The following is a 17,497-nucleotide window of genomic DNA, read 5'->3' on the forward strand; positions in this document are numbered from 1 at the left end:
TCAATTTTAATTCTCAGCATTAGCCCCACATACTAGGTTTCCAGTTCGCCACATGCAGAACATGCCCTGCTGTAGGGAAGTGCTGCTTGTAGCTGTTCTATATAAACTGTGCCAGATGCTAAATTGCACTAAACTACTTCATAACTTCAAAAGATCAGATCTTCATATTTGTTATTTCAGTGTCTAGGAAAGCCTTGGTTTTGTTTTTTATTTGAAGCATAAGGAGTTTACATAAAGGAAAAACATTTTTCCCCCTTTTATTTCCTCTTGATACAATGTTCCCAGCCTTATTTTCCTGTAAGCAAACAGTAATTGAAAAGATAGCAAATTTTCAGCAAAATAGAATTGAATCCTATAAGGGGATCCATAGAGATTAAAAAAAGAACTTGAAGAATTCTCCTTCAAGATAGAAACAAGCTTGAAGGACTGTCAGTCTTCTGCTTGCCAGCTCTGTCCTTCTGCTTGTTAGCTGCCCCGGGGGAGATACATACAGTCAGTGTGTTTTGTTTTTCAGAAGTTGATCTGCCTCTGAAAAAAGATGGGTTCACATCAGAAAGTACAACTCTGGAAGCCTTGCTACGTGGAGAGGGAATAGAGAAAAAAACGGACACTAAAGAGGAAGACACTATACAAGAAATCCAGGTAAAGGAGATCCCTGTGCCTTGACAGCAGTGCTGAATTTTACAATTTGTCTCTAAGCCTAGCAATTTTTGTCCTGTGACAGAATAGTTCATCTCTTGATAGTTGTGTCATTCTACTGTCAAAATGTTATCAAACCATTGTGCTATACTGTGATGCTCAAAATGAACTTGGGATCTCACACACTTCTCCTGTCATAAGAATCTTGGTCACTTGGCTGTGTTCTGCGTGGCTTGTGTGTTGGGATTTTCAGCAGTATGAGACAGTAACACATGGAATGGCCAAGCAGAGATGGGTCACAACCATAAACCGAGTTTTATTGCCTCAGATTTAGAATGAGTTTGGACATGGGTTTGAAGTTGTATTCACAGCTGCTGACTATAAAGAAAAATATGTTGTTGCTGTGTCTGTTTTTGCTTACACTGACAAGTCTTCAGGAAGTATGCAAACAAAATAAATAATTAAAAATATGCTAATGTTAATTATCTCAGTTATCATTAGTGATGCAGGTACGAGAACTATTGCTTCTTTGCATGCATTATGGTTTGAAAGTTACATTTGTCAAAATTCCACTTCATCCTTTAAAACTGTTAAAAGTAGAAACACATTTGTGGGTCTGTCACAGAATGAAGTCAGCTAATATAAATATTTCTTATATAAGGGCATCTTACTTTATAAAGACATCTTAAATTGATGGGAAAACAGGCCTCTCCCATGGGAACAGCAGCAAATCTTTGGTGATGGTAAAACACCACTGTGTTATTTGATTCTCTGTTAGTGATTTTTAGGAAGAACCATTGGCAATGCATCAAACTTGGTTATTTTGGCTGAAATACAAGATCATAGAATCACAGAATCATAGAATGGCTTGGGTTGGAAGGGATCTTAAAGATCATTTAACTCCACTCCCCCTGCCACAGATAGGGATGCCACTGACTAAATCTGGTTGGCCAAGGCCCTATCCAGCCTGGCCTTGTACACCTGTAGGGATGGAGCATTCACACCTTCTCCTGGCAACCTGTTCCAGTGCTTCACTACCTTACAGTGAAGAATTTTCTTCTAATGTCTAGTCTAAATCTATCCTCTTGTAGTTTAAGACCGTCTTTAGTTTAGGACCATTTAGTTTAAGATATGGCATCTATACCTGGAATTAGTAAAATTTTGAGTGGCCAACCCCATGCCAAATGAAACAGAAGAGTGTGGGGCTTCAAATCGATATTACTTGGAGATCAGTCCTGCTCCACTGAAATTTCACATATGTAAGGGCAGTAAATTAGGTCTCCTGTTCCCAGTAACACAGGTAAAAGAGCACCATCAGAGAAGAAGTGTCCCATGTTCACTGAGTGGGGAAGAGTTCTGCACAAGGTGCCATATGTGTTTCCTTTCTCAGTGGTGTATCTGGCTCTAATGAGGTGAGAGCCCTAAAGCCCTGTTCATATCTACTTTCAAAGTCACAAGAAGTCACATTGCAGCACCATTATGAGATCAACAGGTGCCTTTGGATGTTATTTTGCAAAATGAGCTCCCAAATTATCCCCAACATCAGTCCAAGGAAAGAGACTTCAGAGATGGTAGAACTAGCACAAGTCTGGGCATTAAAGAGCAGAGAGGGGATACCACAACATACCATGAGTTTTTCGCTAAACTGCCCAAGCTGTGACCTGTCACCCATATACTAGTTTCATCAGAACAGCCACAAAAGGCATGTCTTGCTGTTGTTTCTTATGCAAGCACAGCTTAGCTGGATTCAGTCTGCACAATGATTACTGGAGCCTTTACTAGTGGCCAGCTTTCGGTGTGTATTTCATCACTTGACAGCTAGACTGTAACAGATCAAACTCATGATCAGGGTCCTTCATCCATATCACAAATAGAGAATACAGATATCTCTTTTGTTACTTTGCATGCTCTTCTATGCCGTAACTTGAAAGGACCCAGGTTCAGTGGTGGTAACATGAGCAGGTGGGATAGACACAGTTGTAATTCCCACCTCAGTCCCAGTCACATACCACCCTCAAACTCGCAGTATCTGTTAGTAGAAGACTTGGTGCTTAGCTGTGCTGAAGTACATTGGGCTGGGAAACTCTTTTAGAAAGATAGAATAGGAAAATAACAGTTACTTTGCTAAAACGGTAAGGGTTGCCCCTGCTAAATAGATGCAGTCACTGGGGTCTGCTGTACAGCTGGTATTTAACAGAGTTGAGGATTTTGTCCTGCTATAAATTAGTATTGAATGTGTGTCTCCATCATTTGCTGGAGAAGACAGAATAGCCTTTTGACCAAGCATCAGAAAGGCTATGCCCTTTCTACTGAGAATTAAAGCCATTATACTGGCAGTATCATCAAATTCACACATGGTTACTTATTCTCCATGTCTCAAATTAATGCTGGAATTTAAAATAAAGAAAGTGGTTTGTGATATTTTTCTTAACTGCTCTTGTGTAGCATTATTAGTATAAACTAGTTCTTTCCTATTCCACATGCAATATGGTGGTGGCCTTTTTTTTTTTTTTTTGAGAACATTTAGGACATCAAGCACCATGAAAATTTAAATTCATATCAGTAAGCTTGCATATTCTCTTACATAGCACTTGTCTCCTCATGTACAACATTTCCGGAGTGCTCCAGTTTTCTAAGACCTAGTTGATCGATGTACGTAAATACCTTAATTTTGAAAAAACATTTTTTGTATGTAGAACTGGAACTTGCTTAACTCTTCCACACTCTAGTATTTAGAAGTCCAGTATTATGTGAAATTAGATTTCATGATGGTCTAATCTCATTAATAGCCTCCCGAGATTTAAAAATAAAAGGAGCAAAAGCCAGATGAAGAATTATTCACTCTTCAAATGAAGAGTTCTTCATCTGGCTTTTGCTCTTTTTGTTTTTTATCAATTGAAGATTTTCTACCAGGTTCAAAGAACTACCTATTCTTTTTAAAAAGGACACTGTCCAATATTAGTCTTAAAAACATGGCTGATAAAATAAGAATAAACTTTTATGGCTGGTCTTCCAAGTGCAGGCTTTTTCTTTAAGTCAAGTCTCTCTTGTTTCCACAAATGCAGAGTTCAGTACTTGAGGTATGTAGGAAGGAGACAAAGCCTCTATGATTTGCTCCTGTTCTCCCTCTGCTGGCTCTCCAATATCTGTTAACTAGAAATTATTGGGAAGTGACAAACACAGTGAAAGATTAAAAAACAAACAAACAAGCAACACCTCCCCATCAGTTTCAAGTTACACTTTTGAATCTGCATCCTGGCTAAATGTTGTTGTGGTTTAACTGGATGGTGTCGTGGCAAAGATAAGTCAGTGGTTCCAGAGTAGTCCCTTATGAAATGGCATCCATATCATGAATGGCAGGAGTGGCTGGGGCCCTTTTCTTTGTTTGCTACAGGGATGCCAAAGGTTGAGAGGATTTCAGCAAGACATCTTTCCACATTAGTGTTGTGATGGTCTGTCTTCCTTTGTCTGTGCTATGTCCGATTTGTGCATGTTTTCAGGGTGTCTGGCCTGGGTTTGTTCTCTAGAGGTTACATTTCAGAAGATTGAGGGAAAAGGGTTGAAATTCCCTGACTGCTATGTGAGATGATGAATTATTGTTATTGTTTTCATTATTATTCCTATTAAATAATTAACTGAAGAAGCTATTATTCCTATTACCTTCAATGAGACCTATACTTCCTCAGCCTTCTCATACAGCAAGACCCTTGCTTCCAGGTTAGAGAGCCTATGGTGTAAGCCCTGAAAGATGTGACTTTCTAGTTGCACTAAAGATGATGGAATATATAGAGGAATTTTCTCTATTTTTGCAAAACAGATAAAATTCTAAGCTGCCAAGGAGAGAACAAGTACTGACTTCTACCTTCTTAAAGTGCATGCTCAACATTAGAGGAAAACAAAACAATTTAAGTTGCAAGAAACAAAAATCAAAAAGTCATGCAAACCATCCCCCAGAAAGGGCCTGCATGAGGATACTACTTGTGCTGTCTTGGGGCATCAACACTCAGCAATGCCACTATTATTTCCTGGGAACCTTTTTTCCTTGGTTGACTGATATCAGTGGTATTTTTTAATAAGAACTCCTTGGAGAACTGACGGTGGAAGGGAAAGCAAATTTTGCTTTAGCAGAAAGAAATAGGGGTTCTGGGATCTGATTTGGCATTATATCATTAATCAACTGTAATTTAATAATGTACAGTCTCTGTGGTAAAAAGCAGCAGTTGTTTGTATGTGTCATCTTCTTTTCTTCTAACCATTCCTATTTATTGTTCAACCACAGAGGGTTTTAGAAAACGATGAAAATGCAGATGAAGTAAATGAGGAAGAGGATTTGGAAGAAGATATTCCAAAACGAAAGAACAGGCCTAGAGGACGGGTATGTTGAGAATGTACTGGAATAGGAAGGAAGGGAGCAAACCTCTGCTTTCTAGTGTTTATTTTTCACATGTATTATATATGCAAAGTGTATATCCATGGATATATGAGAATGATAATCATGTAGATAATTTTCAGGCATACCATCAAAGATTTTTAAATATATTTTACTTTATTTTTGCAAATTATCAAGTAAAAAGACTTCTTTGAGAGTAAAAAGTTGGGGTGCATTTATTATAGTGCTGTATTTATAATTTTAATGTGAACTGTAACAATTATGGTGACATCCTGCTATTACAATGCTCTTACTTTAAAACAGCATTTACTAATTACAAAAAAAAAAGCAATATATTCAGTCACAAGAGCCAAAAAAAAAAAAAAAGTGTTAGTAAGAGTAACTTGAACTGTGTTATTATGTCTTGCAGCTTTCTCTAAGGTAGCACTTTGTGGCTGATATTTTGGCCTTCTTGAACCCAATGGCAAATAATCCATTTGCTTAAAATGGGCAATATTTTATCTTTAGGGGAGTCCGTGTCCCTTCTCTTACCTAAGATGTCTTTTCACAATTTCAGTAGGGTGCCAGTTAAGTAATGAAATCAACATTTTAATACTTGGAATCAATATTTTCAATTGTGGCCCCTGAAGCTAGGCATCTAAATAAAAGGGAACACAATTCTCAGAAGTTTCAAGCATTTTCATCTCTCCTTGGTTCCAGTGGATGCTGCAGGGGCACAGGAGCTCTAGAAGTACCTTTTGATGTGTTTATAGGAGTCAAGCAAGAAGGGCCACATTTTAGGCCAAATGAGCAGGATATAATAGCTTTTGAATAAGAGAGAGACATGAAACCACATTGAATACCTACAATGTACTTATGCATCAAACCCTCTCTTTTGGTTTCTTCTGTTGTTGTATTGTTTCAGTTTTCTGCTCCTCTTTATTTTGGAGCTTAAGTCCTTTAATATAAGATCAAAGCACTTTAATAACTGGATAAGTATATATTTCACCTTCCTTATTCTCAAAATCACCTGAACCAGTTTCTTTCTTTCTTTCTTTCTTAGCCAAAGACCCCCACCTGGAAAAAAATTTTCCAGAAAAATGTAAGTTTCAGAAAATTTGTATGAACCAGTAACCAAAACCAGGAGTTAGAGTCGATATGTGCACACAAGCTTGACTGTAGCTATCAACTAATATTCCAGGCTAACAACTCTTTTCTTATAAGCTGCCCTCACTTAAGTTGCGCATGCTGGTTAGGGTAAGTGAAGGAGAGTGAACAGCTAGAAGAAACATACTACTTGGGAGAAGGGAGTTAGCAGTATGCAGATATCCCAGGCCTACACAAACAGGGTTCTGAAGTTACTGTTATGTGCAATGTTGTTCTCCCCTGCTCAGGAAACTGTTTCATTTTTTTTCTCTGCTACTGTAGGGAGAGGAGTTGGAGGGTAGTAGATGTCCCATTCATTTTAAAGTGTAAATTTACTACTTATTTTCTGCCCTAGAACTGGCCCCCTATTAAGAACAGGAACAGCCTTTTTTGTTGCTAACTAACACCCACTCTGCTAGTGCCCTGGCTTCATTCAGTACAAAAAAAAAAAAAAAAGAAAAAAGAAAAAAAAAGAAAAAAAAGAGAAGTTTGAAGAGTGCCAAATACTTTGAGCAATTTTCATTTTTATTTAATGGCATCAATAACCAAAGTAAAATGTGGTATAAATTAGGATTTCAAAATTAGGGCCAGATACCCTAGCTGTTGAAAACTGGTAAGCCTGAGCTGAAGCCTGAATTGCGTCTGGTTATGAGTGTTTTGCAGCTTTTCAAGCAACCCTTTTATAATGTTAGCCTGACTCAGTGTAGGGAATCGTGACTGAGGATTTCAAATTAGGGGATATGAAACCTAAGCAGCACTCCGTTTCTGGGAAGGAGGTTGTCAGGGTGTTTTTAGAGAACAAAAGTGGGGAAAGGATGTCCATAGGAAACTAGATCCTGCAGAGTGTGGCCTTTGGGGATTCAGAGAAGGAATAAGGGCTGGAGGCATTGATCTAGAATGAATGCAGCAGAACTACTGCTCTGGACATTCCAAATTGCACATGCCTCTTCCTTTTCCTACAGCATAATTTTATTTTTAATCCTCAACTTCTCCATCTGTCCCTCTGGCTACTCTCTCTGGCTGCTTCAGGACTGCTTCAAGGCTGCTGTGCCATAGCTCCCAGGCCTCACATGTCAAGTCTCATAGTCTTTGCTGCATCCTGTCAGGAGAATGAAGACAGTCTTCATTCAGGAGAATGAAGATGACTGAGTGCAACGGACTGGAGAGCCGACAGCAAGCACGTGGCACTCAGTTGAGAGCCTTTGGTGCAGCTGCTAAGTTAGCTACCCTCTCAAAGCTAGACCTGAGACCATGGGAGCATTAGAAAGGACACTGAAAGATGAAGAGATGGATTTGCAGAAGGTTTTAGTATCTTTGCTGGACAGGGAAAATGTGGTAGGAGCTAGGAGAGAGAGTTTGTTAGGTGGTATGAGAGGAACGCAGCTGCACCTGTACAACTGTGTGTTCCTCAGCTGAATATCCCATAGGACATTTTCAAAGGCACTGAAGGTGTTTAGGAGCCCAGCTCCCAGTGAAAGTCACTGACTTGAAAAATTTCCCAGTGTGTTCAGTGCATGAAAAAGTATATCTGACATGTGGTCATGACATGAATGCTGTACCCTTGCCTTTCTGTAGAGAACTGTTTGAAGGGAAACAGCTGGCTGCAAGACTAGTGAAACTCTGAGCAGCAGACTTTAAATTGCCATCCTCTTCTGAGAGGTGTCAATGTAAAAATTGTACCTTCTTACTCAACAGACCTGTTTTCAGTGTATAAACAGACAAACCTACTGACTAGTGACAAAAAAACCCACAAGCTTTACAGCTTTTTAACAGCCCTGAAAAGCCAATGCAGCCTAGTAGGACAAGGAAATGGGATTCTAATCCAGGTACCAGCAGAAATATTTATTAAGGGCCAATCACTTGTCTCTGTGAAAACTGTGATGAGCTGAGGGTTGTACAGGAGCTGCCACAGACCTAAATTCAGCTTGCAGCACATTTTGTAGTGGTGATGGAAGAAAGGAACTAGCCTGGGATTGATTTCATAGCTCAGAGGGGGTTTACAGAGCTGGCAGTCAGAAATAAAAATATTGTAGACTAATAAGCTGATTTTTGTGTGATATGGTCAGTGAAGTAGCTTCCAACAAACAATTGTTGATGGGTCCTTTTCCAGGGTGAAACTGCTTTTCAGTTCACCCTTACAAATCTCACTTTGCATGTGTGTACTGATTTGCACAGAGGTCTTGGCAGAAGGCAAAGCTGTACTTGTCATACCTAATAGTATTTACACCATCCAGAGAGCTGCAAATCCATGTCTCTCCTTCAGGACTGTGTTAAGAGTTAGACCTGAGCAATCCCGAGGAAATAATACATGATGTTTTTGTAAATCCCTGTTTTGACAGACTGTGGTAGGCGAGTGTAAAACTGTTCCTTATTCCTTCTCTTTAGATGTCCAGTGGAATGCAGCTCAAATATTGCTAGTTCAGTCCAAAATCCACAGATGAGGGACAGAGATTATTTGACTGCTTAGTATCTGGGGCACTGATATTCTCAGAATTTCTACATCTTCTCCAGCTTTACTTGATAAAGCTCTGTTCCTTTCTTATTTTCACATGCAAACGCTTGAAAGATTTGAGTCAGGTGGCCTTGCCTAGGGTGAGAGACATCAACAGTTTAATAAGATGTGCAGCAGAAACAATTTTGTTGCTTTTAGCCAGGAAATAGATTAGCTGGCAGAATTACTAAAGGGCTATGTAGCCATCCACCTCCAGATCACTTTCCTCATATGAAGATCAAGTCTAAAATTATTGTCATCTGCAGACTGTACATTAACTATCATTAAAGAATTGAAGGCCTAGGCTCAGTTTCCAGTTCCACATCAAAACTGCTGCTGTTGGATAGATATGAACTGCCCCCTTGTTGTTGTCTGGCCTGAGAAGGGTCAGAACCAAGTCTCCACTCTTACCTCTCAAGCTCAGACAGAGCAGTGTGGGCTGTGGACAGAGGTTTTCCAGGGCTGCCAACTTGCTGTGTTTTAGGAACACAAAACTGCAGAGACCTTTCTGGGTAATTCCAGTTCTCCACTATTGCAGGTAGCCATTCTACCTAATCTTTTCCACTAACTGACCTAAGCTCCATGTTGTAGTGAACCATGGTATCGTTGTCCCAGTCAGAAGGCCCTTGAAACATTGCTTTCCAGCTAGAAAACAAAACAAAATAGCCCACCATCACCTCTGAAAATACGGTAGTCATTTTACCTCTGCTTTGTTTGTTAACTGCTTTCTGGCTGGTTTAAAGGTTATATTTATCCCTTACCACCTGTTCATCTATTTTTTCATTCATATTCAGTATGACAGGTATTTGGACATCTTCAGAAATGAAAGTTTGATGATACTTGACTGAATATGTGCTGGCAGTAGCATACTGCTATGGATGAACAGTTTGGGTTATCTGTGGAGGGGATCTCTGCTGCATTATGAGATCCATTTGCATAGTGCATATCTTAGGAGTTGAAGGGTCAAGCCTACCCTTGATAAACCTATGTGGAAGCTGAGGATTTATTTAGTTTATGTTGCACATTTTTCATAGGAGGGTGAGGGGCACAAGGAGACCCGAGGGGCAATGGAATAATGTTAACATTCTTCTTGTCCTTGCAGGCTCGGGGATCTGGAGGTGGCAGGAGACGGAATGATGCTGCCTCCCAGGATGATCATGACAAACCCTATGTCTGTGACAGTAAGTAGCACCCAGACAAATGACTTTGCTTCCAGCCTGGTCCTACCAGCTCGGTGCACTCAGGGTTCATCTTTTCTTTTCCAGCAAAGTATTCTGCTGCTCTCTGACTTGCATGTTTGCAACCTGCTGCTGCTGCTCTTGGTGTTTTTGCATGAAGGAAATATAATTAAGTCCTCGGCAAGACTCCACCTCCCTTTGCGCTATAACAAGTCATCTCTTACATTCTTTCTCCTTCTCCTTTTTTTCTGGCTTCTTGGCCTTTTGTCATCCTTTCCCCCATGTAAGATTCACCCTCTATTTCTTTCTCTGTTTCAGATAGTTACAAACAAAAGCATAACTCAAAAATCTCCGACAAAGGTACTTCACCCTTGTTGTATCTCTTCATATATTTGGTGATTCTCTTTCCTTCAGTCCTTTAAAATCTCACTGGGCTAAATTTTGAAGGTCTTATTCTCATCCCTTATTCAGAAAGGACTCTTGTGGCATCATCAGGAGATGAGCCCTCCTAAGAAACAAACAAAACTGGAATGCTCTGTTTTGATACATATTCCCCTTGAGTATGACAATACTGTCTGACATCTTTCAGTGGGACTGCAGGTGAAGTAAAGCATTGCCCAAACCGAAAAAAGATATCAGAGTCCTAGTATGAAGGAGTACAATATTTGTTACACACTGTATTTTTTAAGGTCTACTACTTGGTGCATTTCTTCTTCTTTTTATATTCATTTTTTTTGCTTCGCTATGTCATTTCCATGAGGGACACTCATCTTTACCTACATGCTTTTGAGACTTCCTATCTTAAGGCCTACTGCAGTGTGTTTGTGCAGCGAAGAGTATTATTAGAGTGCCTTCTATACTACAAGACAATAACCTAACAAAAAATAATAGAAATAGGAGAATAACAGGAAGTTTTCAGTTCTGTGACCCAAAAATGTTTGGTGGTTTTGAGAAAGTTAGAACTCCCCTTTCTCCACTGTTTAACTATTTTACCGTGTTACTGACACAGTAAGTATTTAGTGGGTAGTATTGGTGGTAGGGGGAGGAGGGTTGGACCAGATGATCTTGGAGGTCTTTTCCAACCTTAACCTTAATGATTCTATGACCTTAAAAGACCAACCATTACTATGTCAATCTCTGGGTATTTTCTGCTAATTTTTAAAAACATGAAGAAATATGGTGCATGTGTGGTAAATGAAAATTATATTCCATATGATTAAATCATATTCTTTTATAGCAAGACCAGATGACCGTGCATAGCACAATATGACATGTTTGGTATATTACTTCAGCAATGTGAATATTATAAGGGCTGCTGGGAATGAGTAGATATAGGGAGACTTGCAGATGAATGGGAGTCTCTAAACATAATCAAGGATGAAGAGCTCCTTAGGATTTGAAGAGTTGGGAGACTTCTACTGTAGTTATATAGGTGTCGTTCCATGTTGGAAGAACTAAAATATGTCTTCTAAGACTTATCTAGGAGCCACTGTATATCTTGTAGAAAGACACAGTTTTTCTCTGCTAGTATATGCATAATTACCTTAATCACTTTTTGGGAACATCTTTCTAAATCCAAAGACACTTGCCAATGATGTACGCATTTTGAACATAATGACTCTTTATCGTCTGATCTTGCTCTGCTTTTGGATCTTACAGAGAACTCACAACACGCATAGTAGTGATTTGAACAGAGTAGATAAAACATCTAAGATACCAAAGCAGGCGGCAGAAATCTGAGCTGAAGTCTATGTTCTGGTACATTGTTGTACTGATGGAATTTTGCCTTGGCTTACATTTTGGAGCATAAATTTCCTCTTTGGTTTTGGAAGTATAAACTTTCCTATTTCATTTGGCTGATACCCTTCATTTTTAAGAAACATATAGTCAGAGGGTGAGTCATAAGGAGTTTTGGAATCCAGACTTTACACAGTAACTCCTCCTTTTCCATTGTAGATAGCTGAGAAGAGGGTTATGTGATAGCAGAAGTCTTACCTGACTGTGGAGCAGAAGAACTGTCCCAGTTGCAGTGCCATCCTCCTGAAATAATACTATGCCAATGTTAGCTTTCTGTAGAAATATTGCATACAATTCATAGTGAATAATTAGCTTGTCCGTTCTGAGACCTTTTTCCTGCTTGGGTGATCAGTACGCCAGTAAAGGATTTCTTTAATGATTTTTTTATTTGAAATGATTTGCTAAATAATTTTATAAGTAAATATCAATCTGATCATGGTAGGTTAGATATTGGTTTGCAGTACTCCAGGTAGAGGTGTTTTGGGCAGATAGTTTAGTTTTACATGGCCATATGCAGGTCAAAAATAGCGAATCTGTTCCATGGTTTGGAGAACATGGTTCCTACAATTACGTTATTGGTATGAATAATTACTTTAGTAGGTGGACACTTTACTTTTTCTGTATATTGTTTAATTTACTTCCAGGTTGCCTTTTCTGCATGTGTTCTGATATTTGAATTTGGAATGTGACCACAAACAAGAATGCATAAGCATATCTAAAACTAATTTTGGTATTTAAGTGTATGACCACAAAAATGACTTGTGGTGAAGAATGCCCTTTTTTCACAGTTGTGCGTTCATATTTGTAGGAAATTAGTATATCACCAGGCTTCATCAGGAGTAAGAAGGTTATGTGAAATACCTAGCCTGTGTGTCAGTAAGATGATGCAAGAGTTATATCCAGCTGACAGTGCCCCTTGTGTTGTAAAATAGCAACGTTATTTCTGAAAAGGCTTGCCTTTGGTGGAAGAAACATTCAGCTATGCACCAATATTAAAGTTCATCCCAGTATTAAAGCTGACTGGAAATATGGAACCTCTATACTCAGGGATGTTTTCAAAGCTTTCAAATTTTGTGTCATATGGTGTTAGGAGAGCACGAAACCTCTGTTTGGTTGTTTGCCTGTTTTGTAGAATTAAATATTCTAACATACTTCAGTCGGTTTTATTGAGTATATACTGTATCAGAAGTTCAGAATGAAATATTTGGCCATTCAAAGCATTAATAAAATTGCTAATAAAATCTTGAAATGCTTTATTTCATTAAATTGGCAAATGGAAATGGGTTAGCCAGATTTTTACCCAGTTGTTTTGGTCAGTGTTGTGCCTTGAGCTCCATTGGGAAAGAAGCCTTGATATGAAAAGTGGCAGGGAAACCTGGTGTAAGGTGAGTATAGACAGGAGATGGTATCACAGCGGGATGGTCAGCTACTGTATCAGAGCAGACCCCAAATGTAGCCTAAGTACCTGGCTAGCACGGCCTCTGATGCTACTCCAGAGAAGCTGAATATACTGCTCAAGATGAACTTGGCATGTGGTTTGTAAAGAAGGAACAGAGTGAATGAATGTATGAATGCCTATGTATGTAACAAGAATTGATGTTGTGTGGTGATGTCATGTGGCTGTCAAATGATCAGCTGAGGAACAACTATCCTGCTAGTCTGCAGTCTTAGAGAATCATTTTGCTATTTTTATATTTACTTTATTATTATTGTTATTATTATTATTATTCATTCATTCTGGCGAAGCAGGGGGAGCTTATGTGAAGTTTTATCTAGAAATATATTCTGTTTTAAAAATTGCAATCAGTTGTAGCGGCAGAGGTTCATGACTCTGGATGTCTACTTCCTTCAGCCAGACTCATTAGTTCGTCCTGAATCTCCAGGAGTTATTAACGTCATTCATGACCATTCTTATTTACATGTATCTACTTTTATTCATGTTCCCAGTGATAGTTCCCTACACACTTACCTACTTCTACCTTTGTTTTCTGTTCCTCCATCTATGGGAGATTTCCCTTGCCCATCTCTAAATGAGTTGCTTCTCTCTCTCTCTCTTTTCCTTTAACCAATATGTCCTTACCTCCTTTTAGTTTTATTCCTGTATAAAATGCAATGTTAGCATAACAACTTATGTTTGCATTGTATCCTTTATTCATGGTCCCTCTGAGACTGAGATATGTATTTAGATCCATTCCTTGTCCAAAAATGAGAATCGACCGAAACCGTCTTATGATCTCTGCTGGATCAGTGACTAATGCAACCTTAAATGTACCCAGAGACACTGATCCTACAGTCTTTTGCAGAAGCTGGTTCTTTTGTCAAAAACTTTATTTTCAGGTTTTTCCAGTTACTTATAGTGAATTTCCTCTGCTTCAGTCTAAGAACAGAAGTCCTTGCTCTGTTCTTAGTGGATAACAATGTCTTCTCTCTATGTCTGAAAACAGTTACTGTGGCTTCTTTCAGCTCTGTTTTCTTCAGTTTTTTAATAAGCTTGTTTCTTTTCTCTGAAAAATCCTCAGAGATTCTTCTTTGAACAACAGTGGCCAGCACTAAGTAGAAGATGCTGTTCTGAAGATAGAAACAATTCCGAAGAAAGGCAAATGGCTGTTACATTTATATGTAATTTATACTTACCTATATAAATTGGATGTATGCAACTTGATCTGTTATATATCTGTGAGAGGTGGCTGATCTATTAGGTTGCCTAATAAACCCTTTTTCAATGCAAGACACTCCTTTCCAGTGGCAACAGTTTTCACCTGTGTCTGACATGCGAGTTCATATTTAATAGACCCTTTGCTGTAACTTCTTGTTCCTTCCCTGTTCAACCTGCTTCTATCCAGGCTGAATATCTGTCATCCTTAGTTTCCTCGTTATACTGTCCTCCCCTGTTATACCATGTTTTATTGATCTACACAAGATGTCATCTTAATATTTACAAATTATGGTGCTGCTTGAAAAAAAATTCTTTGATTGATGAAACTTGTATGGTATATTTTTATTAGTATTCCAATATTTTATCCAAGAATCAGTTCTCTTCATGTCTGATTCTTTTATTCTCAATTCCACCCTTCAAGTTACTTGTACAAATAGAGGCAAATGTTGAGCCCCAAATACACTCTCAGGTGCTTGAAGATGCAGAAAAGTGCCATGTGAAGTTTTCAAAAGATTAGGCTCCCAGTTCTCACTGATTTCAGCTGAAGGTAACCTCTTAAGCTGTTTTCTGTAAATATCCCAGCCTATCTGTTTGTGCCTTCTGGATTGTATAAGGTTTAGTGCCTTATTGAACACTTTGAATTTGACTTTGAACTAATAATAATTAATCAGAACATCCTACATTCAAATCATTAGAGCTTGAAACAATTGGATTTCTCTGTGAGTTCATCATCCAGCACGGTATTGAAATTTCACTATTTTAAGGTTAATTTTTTCTTCTCCTTTCCCTTTTTGCAGTAAATGTATCACGGGTTCTGCCAACAAAAGGCTGGAATCTTCGGATAGTTTGAGTGATTTAAGATGAACAGATTCCACTGAGCTTCAATGGGAATTGAGGATCTCTCTCTTTTAAGTTCCTTAAAAAAAAAACAAAAAACAAAAAACAAAAAACCAGTTAATTTATGTTGTTCTAGCATGACTTGCCAACTATAACTCCTTGTGGCCTATTCTTTAGGAACTATATTCCTGTATATGTTCACGAAGTGACTGGTCAAGTAATTAGCTTAATAACTTCACCTGCCTTCTTTCTCCTCTCCTCTGAGTATGACCTGATCCTGCCATACTCATTTTAAGAAACAACTCATTTGTTCTCTGTAAGGTTTGCTGGAGTACCAAAGGCTTGCAAGATAAGTCATGATGTAGGCTGATTTTTACCAGTTCTCCAAGACTTAATCTGTTATCATAATTCTCACAGATACAAATGAATCTAACACTGTTACTGCTGCTTCTTAGACCTTTGGTTAAATACCACGCTGGCAAGCTTATTTTAAAATACTTTGATTATAGCATTATGTTTTTACTTGCTTCTTATAAATCTCCATCATGTCTTCAGCTTCCCTTTAAACTATTAGCAGCATAAGCCCTAAATCATCTCCTGGTATTATCCTTTCTAGTGAATCTCTAAGTAGGTAATAAGCAGTAAGATCTAGAATAAGATGATTGTTCAGATGAACCCAACAAACATCTCTCCCACCATAGCTGCTGTACTTGCCATTCATTGACTATATTACTGGTAGAAAAGCCAACATAAGAGAGGCAAAAACACTTTTTTTTTTTTTTTTTAATATTGAATAACACAGCTGTGGAGTGGGTCATATGGTTAAGAGGGGAATAGAATTGTGATTCTAATCCTACAGGGTATCTGTTTTCTGCTTTGCTCCTGCTAGCAATTTATTTATTGAAATGTAGATGTACATATTGTTGGATATATGTGCATTGTTGACCTGTGCGTGGTTTGCTTTGGAGTTCAACCTTCCTGTGATCTTAATGCAAAAGATAGATTCTGGAACTTGTCCCTCTGGGGGCAATGAAACAAAGACTATTTACTACCTACAGAAAATCCCATAAGAAATGGGTTAATAAATAACTGCTCTGATAAAAGAGGTGTATAACATGACAGTACTGATCAAAGAGGGACAAGCGTAATGCCTTTCCATCTGTGGAGGTCAATATACACTGTGTTAATGTTTGAGATCTCTCTGTACCAGAGAGTGGACATAACTGTGACAGTGGAGGTTATATTACCAAACCAATGCAAAATAAGGAATGTTTTTATTGTTTTTTTTTTTGGATTGGAGTGAATGGGGGGACAGGAAGATAACTTTGAGGAATGACTGCCCGCCATCAGTTAACTTAAGCTTTGTTTTTGACACAGCCCCATTGAGGAGAAAGAACAGGAGGCAAAGGAGAAAAGCAACAACAATGAGGGGGCAAGACTCAGCCAGGGAAAAAAGAAAAAAGCATATATCCTCCCCCAATTTCCGGTTGCCACTGAAAACACGGATTGTTTCCTTCTGTGTCATACTGGTGACAGATTGTGTAAAATGTATGTGGAGAGCTGGCTGGAACATACCTCACAGCCTGCCAAGGACCAAATGTGTAACAATTTGAAAATGACAGCAGCACAGCTATTAAATATTTGATGAGGAAGTCTTTTAAGTCATAGATTTCAAACCTCCTTTGAAAACAGGGGAAGTATTTTATATTAATTTTACTCATAGAGAAACGTAAACAGAGAGAAAATTTGCTTATCCAAAGAGTTACAGGCTGTTACAGGCCATAACTTAGAACAGAGCTCTCTTTTATGAAGTGCTCAATGGTTGTGATTAAGCTGTCTGCAAGTTGTGGTTTTTCCCCATAACATAGTTGTGTAACTTCTTCACTTCAGTCTTCAAACTGGAAGGGATGTAGGTTCATCATAGGAGAGCGTCTGGTGGCCTAATAAAATCTTCCTCATCTGTGCTGTTTGATCTGCACTGCCATGTTAGCTTTTAATTACCCAGCTTGTTTCTAAGATGGCATTCGCATCAGGTTGTAGCAAAATATCTCCTTTGAATGCAGAAATGGAGGAGGTTATGTTCTACAAACTCCTGCTGTTTTCATTGGGTTTGGCTACCTAATTAAAGATTGTCAACTTTCCAGTGTTGAGATTCAGGGTGAAATCTAACACATGCAAGGATGATGAGCCTACCCAGCATGGAAAATTAAAGATAGAACAGCCAAAGCCACTGAAAGAAAGGCAAGGCCACCCAGCAAAGTTTATGGAAGGCACACTCTCACTTGCTATGTATGAGCTGTGTAGTGTTAGAACATAACCACCAGCATACATTTCTGACTGGGGGAACCAGTTCCCATTATGCTTTTGTCAGCTCCGAGAATGAG

At 38.7% G+C, this 17,497-nt stretch overlaps 1 protein-coding gene across 14 annotated transcripts in view; it reads left to right on the top strand.

Moving 5' to 3' along the window:
- DPF3 (double PHD fingers 3) overlaps positions 1 to 17,497 on the top strand; it is a 182,696-nt gene that overhangs the window by 118,638 nt on the left and 46,561 nt on the right. For 8 of the 14 annotated variants that reach the window (XR_011809688.1, XM_072038821.1, XM_072038823.1 and 5 more), the window contains 5 exons: positions 515 to 642; positions 4,919 to 5,014; positions 6,072 to 6,110; positions 9,748 to 9,826; positions 10,142 to 10,183. Coding sequence is in view for 10 of the 14 variants with exons in the window: in XM_072038821.1 (XP_071894922.1) it covers positions 515 to 642; positions 4,919 to 5,014; positions 6,072 to 6,110; positions 9,748 to 9,826; positions 10,142 to 10,183 (384 nt within the window). In the remaining 4 variants the exon portion in view is untranslated. The remainder of the gene's footprint in view (positions 1 to 514; positions 643 to 4,918; positions 5,015 to 6,071; positions 6,111 to 9,747; positions 9,827 to 10,141; positions 10,184 to 17,497) is intronic. The other 6 variants (XR_011809690.1, XR_011809689.1, XM_072038819.1 and 3 more) reach the window with 3 other exon arrangements.

This window comes from Anas platyrhynchos, chromosome 5 (assembly GCF_047663525.1).
Source record: "Anas platyrhynchos isolate ZD024472 breed Pekin duck chromosome 5, IASCAAS_PekinDuck_T2T, whole genome shotgun sequence".
Taxonomy (NCBI): Eukaryota; Metazoa; Chordata; class Aves; order Anseriformes; family Anatidae; genus Anas; species Anas platyrhynchos.